This window comes from Dromiciops gliroides, chromosome 2, assembly GCF_019393635.1.
Source record: "Dromiciops gliroides isolate mDroGli1 chromosome 2, mDroGli1.pri, whole genome shotgun sequence".
Lineage (NCBI taxonomy): Eukaryota > Metazoa > Chordata > Mammalia > Microbiotheria > Microbiotheriidae > Dromiciops > Dromiciops gliroides.
Genome location: NC_057862.1, coordinates 657,378,570 through 657,391,181, shown reverse-complemented (window position 1 = coordinate 657,391,181; position 12,612 = coordinate 657,378,570). Strand labels below are relative to the sequence as shown.

At 41.0% G+C, this 12,612-nt stretch overlaps 1 protein-coding gene across 1 annotated transcript in view; it reads left to right on the top strand.

The window, feature by feature from the left end:
• HYDIN (HYDIN axonemal central pair apparatus protein) overlaps nucleotides 1–12,612 on the top strand; it is a 589,624-nt gene that overhangs the window by 571,601 nt on the left and 5,411 nt on the right. Inside the window, 3 exon segments of the mRNA XM_043981230.1 lie at nucleotides 637–849; nucleotides 1,083–1,246; nucleotides 1,879–2,027. Of these exon segments, the coding sequence (XP_043837165.1) occupies nucleotides 637–849; nucleotides 1,083–1,246; nucleotides 1,879–2,027 (526 nt within the window).

Genomic DNA, 12,612 nt, shown 5'->3' with positions numbered 1-12,612 from the left:
ACACCCTTGAAGGATAACTTGGTGGTAAAGATCCTAGACCAGACTCCCTAATGTCCACTTACCTCCTCCAAGGGTAACAGATTTCCTTGGCACAAGAATAAAACCATGATTAACAAGAGAAGTGGATTTCTAAACAACCTATAATGGGCCGGCTGAATTTCTGAACTAAGTTCAGAGACAAAGAACCAGGTCTTAGGCAGTTACAGGACAAAATCGGTTAACTTTTAAGTAGTATCAATTTTTAAAAAACAAAATCAATCTGATTATTTCAGTTCTATCTATCAATATTTACCATATTAGAAATTAAAACAGATGAAGTTCAATGTTTAATTCATTGCCACCTTCTCGGTACTTTGCTGGCTCTACTTATCCCATTACTTGAGATGTTCTCCATGGCATCCTATGGAATTGTGCACATCCAACTGGCCAACCAGTGCCCAAGCCAAATTTTTTTTCAGAACTTGTGGTGACTGAGTGACCCGCTGCTTACATTGTGGATTTTAGTCAGCACTTTCCAGTGGGCACCTCCCATTCCATAAAAGATGGGTGCTCTCCTCCCTTACATCCCCCAACACACCCAATACAGGCTAGCGGCCACTCTCCATTGAAGCTAACAATGGTACCTCTATGTTCCAGACAGTGAATTTCAACTGTCAAGTGCGCTCCAAACACACCCAGACCATCATGCTGTCTAACCGCAGCAATCATGCCTGGCCTCTGCATCCTGTCTTTGAAGGAGAGCACTGGGAAGGGCCCGAGTTTCTCATCCTGGAAGCCCATCAGCAAAATAGGCCCTACGAGATCACCTACAGGCCCCTCACCATGAATGTGGATGGTCGGAAGCATATGGTATGTGACCTTGTGCTACTTACCCCCATTATTAGAGTGTAAATACCTTCTTTGGTCTTTCCCCCTTAACACCTGGAAGAGAGTTTTTGTGCCCAGTGAGCGGGCTCTCCATTACCCGGGTTCTGTGGTGTTGCTGGGATCAAGGGAAGCCCATGATGCCCTGTTGGGTTTCCCAAGGAATTAATGCTAAGGACCCTGAGTACATTTCTGACACTATTGCTTTCTCCTCTTAGGGCACCCTCTTCTTTCCGCTCCCTGATGGGACAGGTTGGCTGTATATTCTTCAAGGGACCGCTGAAGCCCCCAAAGCAGTAGCCAATATCTACCGGGAGGTACCCAGCAAAACACCTTACATTGAGCTATTGCCTGTTGAAAACTGGCTGAACAAGATGCAGAGGTGAGCCGACGGGGTGCAGTTCCTCTGATCGGTCCGCAGAATGCCGACATCAAAGCCGCTTCCCTTAAACACATCAGCACACACAAGCACAGGGTGCAGCCACAGGCCGAGGTCTCAGAAAAGCCTGTCACGTTGTAATCGTCGCTAGCATTTAGAAGTGCTTTATAAATATCATTTCATTTTATCCTCACAACCGTCCTGGGAGGCAGGTACTTTTACCACCTCCATTTTACAAATGAGGAAACTGAGGCAGACCACATATCTAGCATCTGAGGCCGGATTAGAACTCGGGTCTTACTGACTCCTGGCCCAGCATTCTATCCACTACACCACGTAGATCCCTCTCCTATGAATAGAAATATTTCTTTAAGACATTAAAATACAACCTTATACCCATGAAATTGGGGGGGGGGGGGAGGAAATAGCCTCAAAATGATAAAATCCAATCTTGGCAAGACTGCGAGGAAACTGCAGGACCCTGGCACAGAGCAGACTTTTTGGAGAGCAGTCTGGAAGATCAAGAGCAGATAGCTCCCGATGACCTTTTCCATTCTAGACCCTAGACTCCTGACAGTTCATCTTGAACAAATAGCAGCATGTTCTCTATCTTCTTCTTCTTCACTGCTTGCTAGATTCCGAGTCATGGTGGACATGATCAAGCCGGAGAAACAGGACCTAAGCGTGACAATAAAGGGCCTTGATTACATCGATGTCCTGGCAGGATCCAAGAAAGACTACAAGTTGAACTTTTTTTCCTACAAGGAGGGGATATTCTCTGTAAGGTACGCAGACTGCCAGCACTGTCCAGAGGCTCCAGTCATTGGCTTTTCCCTTCCCCCTAACAACCAAAGTCTGGAACTTTCTATCGACGGGGCTTTAACACCTGCCAACTATTCCTGTTGTAGAGAGAGGATGCCACAAGGGCAGCTGGCTCTGGTGGCATGTCAGCCCATGTGGCCTATGTACCAATTGTCTTCTGACATCTACCCCAATTTGCACCGGGACCTTAATTCCCTATAGGCAGGTTGGCTAGGCCCTGTGCTCCATGCTTCTCACAAGGGCAAGCTTATGGCAGGATTACTATAAGTCTTCCATGCTAATTGGTGTCTGCATATGAAGTAAGTGTAGTCCAGGCAAACTGCAAACTCCAGACGTCCCAGAAGTATCCATTCAGTGCAATCCCAACAGTGACGAAGCATCTCTTGAGCCAACATAGCATCCTGTGGATGGTAAACTGAAATTCTCAGTTCACTTGTAGACACAAGGATGGTGAGATTTATTCTCTGACCCCTGAGGTCCTGAGTTGGGGAAAATCATCCTAATTTGGGGATAAAAAATGTCACTATAAAGTTGGTCTTTGGTCAAAGGACAATTCTTCCTGCAGGCTTTTACCCTGATCAAGGAGACAAAACTCAGGGAAAAGATCATTAAAAGGAGGAGTTTATTAAATACATCAAAGTAGAATCATGTTGACAGGCTGATCACCAGAGATCAGCAGGGATTCAAGATGGATCCAGCTTTTACTGATACCTTCCATAATGAGATAAAGATCGTTTGATTGGGTCTGTGTCTGCAAGAGGGTACGGCCATTGCATCTCACCTCCTCTCCAAGGGCAACATCACAAGGAGATGAGATTATAGATAAGGGGAATGGGCTGAAGACTGGGTGACGCCTCCCCCTAAGAGAGACTCCCCCAGTACTGATTGACAAGCAGGACTGGGAGCAATGAGGTTATTAGTCAGCGTGCCTTTCAATGGAAACAGAGAACCTCATGCTTACAAAGGGTAATCTCTAGTAGAATTCAGACTGGGAAGTGGGTATTAATGAGGTGCTGGATTCTTCCTGTATGCTTTATTCCATATGGGCTGCTAGCGTATGGTCCTCAGGCTAGAGTTCACAGAACCTCCCTGTCTGGTGGACTCCATTCTACCAGCTATGTCAGGTTTCAGCAGAAGGACTCTTTCTGGGCGGCAACATGCCAAGGCTGCTCACACATTGCCAGCACAACTGTGTCGAGGCAAAGGGGCGTGAACACTACCATTGTACCTCACTTTATGGAACAGATCTATTCCCCAAAAAAGATGATTATAAAATAAGTTTTCATCATTTGAATCATACATTCTCATTAGCCTACATGGAGGCGAACAGGGGTCCAGACAAGCATTTATTGACCACCTACTATGTGCCAGGCATCATGTTTAGTGAATATCATCTCAGTTGATTATGGACCTGGGAGTATATTCCCTAGGAAAGCATCTTATTTCTGAAATCACCAAATTAATTTTAAAATAATACCTTAAAATACATCAGAACTCTTAAAGCTTTATAGAAAAAAAAACATACTTTGAGTAAAAAAACACAAATAACACTCAATACCAATAATAAAATAAAATATGATGCTAGGAACTGTGTAATTTAAGATTCTAAATGTGGATTCTAATCTGTTCCCCCAGTTTGGGGGAAACTGACTAAAAAAATCACTGATAAAACGAGTTTAGGTTTTTAAGGGTTTATTGGAAAATAGAAAGAAAAAGATTGAGAACAGAATTCTAACAGCCTGGCATTCCTATCTTTCCTCAAATTTCCTGTGAAGTCCTCTGCCGCCACCACCATCAAGTCCGGAAGCCAAAAGGCCCAGCGCTCTCTGCGCAGGCTCCCTTTCCTCCTTCCTGTCTCCTCTCAGACCATAGGAGGCTCCTCAAGTTGATTGGCTGGTAGCCTTGATAGACAGCACCCATGAGCAAACGTCATTTCCTGACGCCAAGGAAAAGCCACAATGCCTCTGAGGCATTTTCCTCATGGTGGAGCCTTCCCACAGCAAGTCTCCAGTAGGTGGCATCATTCCAATCATTACAGAACTGAAAATGCTATTAGCAGAAATCGAGTTCTTTGGACGCTGGATCATAACAGGGGGAAGGTTCGGGGAGGGGATGTGGAGTACAGAAGAGACCAAGGTTCCCTTCATCTCAAGTGTGTAGAGTGAACACAGATTTACCAGCAGGTTTATCTGATGTTTAGCAGGTTTTCCCTACCAATATCTCTGGCTTGTCTAACTAACAAAGAGTTGAGGCTCTATTAGCATTCTGAAAGGTTTTGTTCCATTTCCACATGTGCAACTTTCTTAATTTATTAATTCATTCATTTATCTATCTGTTTGTCTATTTATCCATTTACTCATTCATTTATTTGTCTGTGTGTTTGGTTTACTTAAAGTTTTGAGTTTCAAATTCCATCCCTCTCTCATTCCCTCCCTCCCTCCCCTCCTCTCCCCCCCTTCCCAAGGTTGCAAGCAATCTGTATAGGTTATACATGTGCATGTAATTATGCAAAACTTATTTATTTATTTGTTTGTTTAAAGTTTTGAATTCAATTAAAGTTTTGAGGCAACTTTTTTATCATAAAAGTATTTTATTATTTTCCAGTTACATGTAAAGATAGTTTTCAACATTTGTTTTCATAAGATGTTTAGTTCTAAATTTTTCTCCCTCCCTTACCTCCCTCCTCCCCAAGACAGAAAGCAATCTGATATGGGTTATATATGTATAATCATATTAAACATATTTCTGCATTAATCATGTTGTGAAAGAAGAATTAAAACACAAGGGGAAAAGCTCAAAAAATTTTAAAAAACACAACAAAAAGTAGAAAACAGTATGGTTCAATCTGCATTCAGAATCCACGATTCTTTTTTCTGGATGTGGAGAACATTTTCCATCATGAGTTCTTTGAAATTGTCTTGGGTCATTGCACTGGTGAGAAGAACAAGTCCTTTCACAGCTGATCATCACAGAATGTTGCTGTTTCTGTGTACAATGTTCTCCTGGTTCTGCTCACTTCACTCAGCATCAGTCCCCTTAAGTCTTTCTGGGTTTTTCTGAAATCTTCCTGCTCATTATTTTATACAGCATGATAGTATTCCATTACATTCATATACCACAACTTGTTAAGCCATTCCCCAATTGATAGGCATTCCCTCAATTTCCAAGTCTTTGCCACCACAAAAAGAGTTGTTATAAATATTTTTGTACTTGTGGGTCCTTTTCCCTTTTTTCTATGATGTCTTTGAGACACAGACCTAGTAGTGGTATTACTGGGTCAAAGGATATGCACAAGTCCCATAGCCCTTTGAGCATAGTTCCAAATCGCTCTCCAGACCACATGTGCAACTTTTTAAAAAGTGTGCTTAATAACTTGCCTCCTATCATTTGTGTGGAAAAACAGGAGGATCTTTTCATGGAGTGAGGTATCAGGTAGCATTAAGAGAATCATTTCCCTAACTTATTGTTTCTGTCCATTTACATTTCCTCTACTGCATATCCTTATGTAGAGCATTCTTTGTAGAAAATATTCAGGAGTCTACTCTGAGAGTAGAGGAGAGCTGGGTTATCAGTCTGCAGCTGGCAGTGAAATCACTAGGGCAGAAATCCCAAACCAAAGGAGGTCCTGCAGTTCTGTCTGTTGCTCTACCTGCAGAGTTTCTCAGGTGGGTGATGAGGGCTAATTCCAATGGCAGTCTACTGGACTTTTTAACAGGGATGATTCCATAGGCCTGTTGTTCAGGCCCATATTGACACCAGGAATTTGCAGAGTTCATGCCAGGAAGGCAGCATTCAGACTTTGCCCTAAATCAACTATTTAGGGAGTATTGGAAGTTTTCATGTCCCCAACCTGAGCTGCCCCTGAAAATCTAGAATAATACAATATTTTAGAATAACCTTGGGAAATCAGCAGTAGATCTCAAACAGACACAAGCACAGCCCAGACATGCCATTCAGAAGTAGGGAGAGCCTAGCCCTAACATAAAGTTTGAAATCAGGAAGGTAAACTTGAAGAATAAGCAAATAAAAAAGAACCCCACAATAAAAAGCTATTATGATGACAGAGAAACTCAAACACAAATCCAGATCATAAATTCAAAACATCTATATGCAAAAGCCTAAAAGAAAAAACAGCTTAGGCACAAGCTCAACTAGAATTCCTGGAAGAGATAAAACAAGCATTTTTAAAAGATCTTAAAATGATTACATAAATGAAATGATAGTGCTAAAAGAAACAAATTGAAAAGAAATAAAAGCTCTGGAAGAAAGAATTGGAAAGTGAATTTGCAGCTTGGCACAGGAGATACAAAAAGTTATCTAAGCAACAGATTTCCAGAAAATTAGAATGGACCAAACAGAAATTAGTGACTCCACAAGACAACAAAAAATATTTAAAACCCAAATTTTTAAAAGTCACATAAACAAATTAGAGGAATAAGAAAGAAAATTTTTTGTAACTGTGCATAGGGGAAGCATGAGTAGACAAGAGATAAAGGAGATCATAAAAGAAAAATTGCAATTTTAGTTACATAAAATTGAAAAATTTTTGCACAAATAAAATCGGTAGAGTAAAATTAGAAGGGAAGTAGTTATTTGGGCAAAATCTTTGCAGCAAGTTTTCTATAATAAAGGTATGACATCTAAGCTATATGAAGAATTGTTTCCAATGTATAAGAACAAAAACCATTCTCTAATATGTAAATGGTCAAAAGATGTGAACAAAGCAGTTCTTAAAGGTAGAAAATACAGATGTTCAACAGTCATGTGAAAAATCATTACAAATCACTAATAATTAGAGAAATACACATTAAATCAACTCTAAAGTTCTATTTCACCCATCAGACTGTCAAAAGTGACAAAAAAGGAAAATAACAGTTATTTAGAAGGGATGCAGAAAGACAGGCATGCAATTACATTCTGAAAATCAAATTGGAACTACCCTCAAAAATTCACTAAACTTGATCCATGATACTACTGGGGCTTATGCAAAGAGAACAAAGAAAGAAGTAAAAGATCCACATATTACAAAAGTACTTATAGCAATTCTTTATTGTAGGAAAGAGCTAGAAACAAAAGGAGGTGCCCATCTGTTGGTCAATGGCTTCATAAATTATGGTATAAGGGAATGTTATTGCACTGTTGAGAAATGGTGAGAAAGGATGGTTTCAGAAAAGAAATGGGAAAACTGATAAAGCAAAGTGAGCAGGACCCTGGGGACAAATGATACAGTAACAACGTTGTAAAGACAAGCAATTTTGAAAGACCTAAGAGCTCCAATAAATGCAATAACCAGCCACAACTCCCAAGGACCAATGTTGAAAGCCTGCTACTTGTCTTCTTCCAGAATGGTGATGGGTTTAAGATGGTACACGGTGAGACATACAGTTTTATGCATGGCACATGTATGGATGTGTTTTGATTGACTGTGCTTATTGGCTACAAAAGGTTGTGGTTTTCCTTTTCTGGGGAGGTGTAGGATGTTGAGAGGCAAAATAAAGAGCTATTGATAATATTGTCAAAAAAGAAAGAAAAGCAGGTCATTGAAGCATCTTTTTAAATGCACAGAAGAGAAAAGAAAAGATGTTCAGAAGGAAACAGACAAGCCACACGGTTTTTGTTTGCTTGTTTTTAAGACAGAACTCCCTATTATTCCCAAGTTGGAAATGTAGGAGCTACTGACGAGCCAACCCCAACTCTACTTGGCAGAAGAGGGCTATTTTCCCTCCTTCAAGTGACCTGGTAGCCCCTCACCCCAGATTGGCTTATGAGTGTTTTAGTCTAGGAAAAATGTCCCAGTTCCACATGCCTTCCTTTCCCTCTTAAGCTGGGGAAAAACCCTTTAAATTACAATAAAGCTCTCTAAGCTCCACCACCTCCCTTGATTGCCAAGCTAGGAGGGTGGTTTCCCAGACAGTTGAATTCAATATATTCAATTATCCACAGTTTTGTCCTTCCCACCCACCATCCGCCCCACCCCCATCCCCATCAACACTCTAGCAAAACACAAACTTAGGATGCAATAAGACCAAATTTAACTAGTAAACTATGGTTTAAAAATATAAATAACCAGTGCACAAAATTGAAGACAGAAAAGAAACACTTAGTAATGAACCATACTACCTGTTGCAAACAGCAATAAAACAGAAGAGAGAAACAGAGAGTGACAGATGCTCCAGGGTTCCAGTGGTTTCTCTGAGTAACCAAATTATGGTCGCTTTCTGCTGGATTCTCTTAATTAGCCAAGCTTTGATCTGGGGAAGCTACAAGAGGTTCAGAACCAGTCTTGGAGAGCATCCTCCCCGCTTCTGTGGCTGGGGCACTGCCACTCTGATTTCCCGGCTCTTCCTTCCTCAACTTCTGCAGAGAGATTTTAAAAGTTGCCACTATTAAGGAAAATTCTGCCCTCAGGCTCCAATCTTGTGATAGCTTCCTCTCTTCCAGATGCAGGAAAAAATATGTCTACCAGGGTCTTTACCAAATTAGGTGCCCTCACAAGGCAGCCAGTCCAAGCTTTCCCAGAAATACTATACAATTATATACTTTTGTTTAAAAAAAGCAAGGCTTAATACAAATTTGTGATTTCATATATATTTCATATATAATTTCATATATAATTCTCTTTTTTCAGCTCTTCTTTGTATATGGAAATGTTTTCTCTACCTCTGTCTCTCTCTATCTCTCCGTCTCTCCCCATCTCTCTGTCCTCCCCCTCCCCTCTTCCACCCCTCTCTCCCCTTGAAATCAGAATGAAAAATAATTTTTTAAAAATGTATTTTAACTAAAACAATGAAGAATGTATGATCCTTAACAGTAGAGATTGTACTGGAACATAGGAAGTGCCTTGATCAATGGTGTTAATTGGGAAAAAAAAGAAAAAGAAATGACACACCTCCCTAAAAGTAGTGTTTTAGTACTTATATTAAGTACTGCCCCAGGGGCAGCTAGATGGCACAGTGGTTAAAGCACCGGCCCTGGATTCAGGAGTACCTGAGTTCAATCTGACCTCAGACACTTGACACGTACTAGCTGTGTGACCCTGGGCAAGTCACTTAACCCCCATTGCCTACAAAAACAAAACAAAACAAAAGGCCCCTCCTGCCATCTGAGAATAATGTAGTATAGTAGAAAATGTACTGTATTTGAAGTCAAAGGTTCTAGATTTGAATCGTGGCCCTGATACTTAGTACCTATGTGAGTTGGAAAGTCCCGCCCCCTTTCTTGGCCCTCATAACATAAAGGAGTTAGACCCGATGGCCTTTTAGGGTCCCTTATGGCTCTAAATATTTTACACAATGATTGGTTAGCTACTAAGGTCCCTCCATCTTTAAATCTGGTCTCATAGACACACTATCCATGTGACCCTGGGCAAGTCACATACCCCTGTTAGCCTCAGTTTCCTCATCTGTAAATGAGATGGGCGAGGACATGGCAAACCACTCCAGTGCCTTAGCTGAGAAAACCCCAAATAGGGTCACAAAGACTCAGACACAACTGAAACAACTGAACAACAATGACTCCTTCCAGTGAACCACCTCCCCACCCTCACCCCCACCAAAGAACCCTTATCTCAGCAAATACACACTGGCCACATCTGACACTGATGCCTTATCCTCTGCCTGGAGCCCCATGGCCTTTCTGATGAGAGGAGGAAGGGATACTTAAGTCTGTCCTCTCAAGTCAGATAGGTCTTTTACCCTCTTCTAAACACACACACACGTTCCAGTGAGTCTCTGATCTACTCATCAGACTTGATATATAGTAGCCAGCACCTACCTGGCAATTCTCATTTTCAGGCCTAACCTCTTTTTAACCAATGAATTTTGTTTTATCCACATCATAAAAAATCCCAATATACTCCCAGTTAAATCCCTCCACCATGATAGCCAAGCCATGAAAAGCAAAATAGCCTAAAAGAATGATTGGGATCTGTAGTGCCTACAATTCAATATTTTTGTCTCCGTTTAAAGTGACCTTTTTATAATTGTGTGTGTGGTTCACTCTGCATCACTACAGCTCCATACCAACTTGTTAGAATCCCTCACATTCGGCCCCTCCTTACATCACAGTATTACTTGTCAACTATAATCTCTTTGGCCATCCTCAGTTGTTGGGCACATGATCTGTTTCCAACCTTTGTAAATAATGCTACCGTGCATCTTCTCATACAGCTTTGTGCGTTCTGATTGTACGTGACCCAGTAGGGTAATGAACCCCAACAGAGTCATTTGTTATTTCAAAGGATACAAAGCTTTTGGAACTTTTCTTACATAATTTGAATGTGTTTCAAAAACCATTGGTAGCTATTATTTATAGAGTACTTTAAAGATTACAAAGCACTTTACAAAATATCATTTGACCCTTATGACACTCCTAGGTAGGTAGGAAGGTAAGTATTATTAGTCCCAATTTATGGATGGGGAAACTGAGGCAAACAGTTAGAATACTCTTTGTCTCCCACTACCAATTCTAGGTTCTCTCCCTACATGCATCTACCTTAGTAACCTCTCTTCCTTTGAAGTTCACATAATTCATATTTACCACCCAATCAAAATCCTGGTAGCTGTTGGCTATAGACGCCCAAATCAGTCCCCTTCATTCCTCAATGAATTTAGTTTCTGGCTCACAATTTTTCTACTCCATAGCTCCTGCCTTAATACTTGGGGACCTCAATATTTATATATTGACATATATAGATATAGATATCAATTTCTATATTGATATCTATCAAGTACCTTAACCACTAGACCCCTCAGCTTACTTATTTCCCAAGACCTGCTCCTCTAGTTCACTCATTCATACCCTTGATCTTGTCATCACCCACAAATGCACCTCCATGATCAAGAATCCAAAATCCTCTTTTCTGACCATAATCTATTGGCTTTCCACCTCTACTTCTACCTTCCCTTACCCAACTCTGCTCTTGGTCAACACCATGGCCTCCAATCCGTCAACCCCTCAGGTCTCCCCCAGGCCATCTCTCCTGCACTAGCTAACTCTCTCCTCTTTTTCCCATTTTGATCCCTTGTTTAACCAGTTCAACTCTACACTATCTTCCTCTCTTGAGTCCCTAGCACCTTTAACATTTAACCAAATTATCCCCTGCCAAGCTTCAGCCATAGATCCCTCCCAGCATTTGCTTCTTTCACTCCTACACATGTGCTGTTCAACAAAGATGGAGACAAGTCACACATTCTGACTGGATCCACTACAAATTTATGTTATTACAACCTCAACTGGACCCTCACTAGTGCTAGAAAATCCTACTATACCTCCCTCATGAATTCATTAATCAACTCTCCACAGTAGCTCTTCCATACTTTTCCAACTCTCCTCAAACCTCCCATAGTTCCCTCTCTCCTCATCCTCTCAGTTGAGAACCTTGTTTTATATTTTACCAAGAAAAATTAAGGCCATTCACCATGAACTCTTTCTTCTCCCTCTTCTTCATCTCATATCACTCAATGCCTTCTGCCACTCTCTCCTCCATCACCCCATCTCATTGATGAGGTGGTCTTACTCTTACCAAGGTTCACCCCTCTACCTGCTTAAGCCAATTCCTGTCCATCCCATCTTCTCCAACAAATTCCCCCCTATGGCATTCCTACTCTATCACATCTCTTTTTATGTTTCTATTGATATTTTTTCTTTCATCATCATAATTCCCAATTATTCCTCCCCTTCCCTCTCCCAGTGAGCCATCCCATGTGACAAATATTATTTTTAGTGAAGAAAAAAATAAGTAACAGCCAATCTATATGTTGAAAAAGTCTGAAAACATGTGCAATGTGTAGCACCTGTGGAATTCCCACCTCCACAAAAGATAGTTGCAAGGTTTCCTCTCCTATCTCTTCATTCAAGTCTTGGTTGTCTTTATAAATTGTTACATTTACTTTTGACTTTTTGGCGCGAAGTTCTTTCTATTTACATTGTTGTAGTCGTGTATAGTGTTTTCTTGGCTCTGCTTACTTCCTTTTGGATCAGTTCATATAGATCTTTTCTTGCTTCTCTGCATCCATCACACTCATCATTTCTTACAGCACAGCAATATTCCATTACAATAATGCACCACAATTTGTTGAGCCATTCCTTCCCTAATCAATGAGCATCTACTTTGTTTCCAGTCTTGACAATCACAAAAAGGGCTGCTACAATACTTTTGGAGTATTTGGGGATTTTCTTCTTATCAATGACTTCCTTAGGATATAAGTCCAGTAATGAAGTCTCTGGTTCTATCACATATTTCCAGTCTCTCCCTGTCTCCTAGCTTCTCCTACTACTACCTACAAATATGCCAGTCTTCCCATTGTCAAAAAACTGTCATGACTCTTCCATTCCCATTAATGATTGTCTCTCTCCAGTGATCTCCTAATTTGCCAAATCTAATGACCTTTTCTCAATCCTCCTTCTCATCGACCTCTCTGTAGCCTTGGACACTGTCAATTACTCTCTCCCCCCTTGATACTGTCTTCTCCCTAGGTTTTTGGGGCACCCCTCTCTCCCTGGTTCTCCTCCTACCTCTCTGACCTCTCCTTCTCTATCACCTTTGC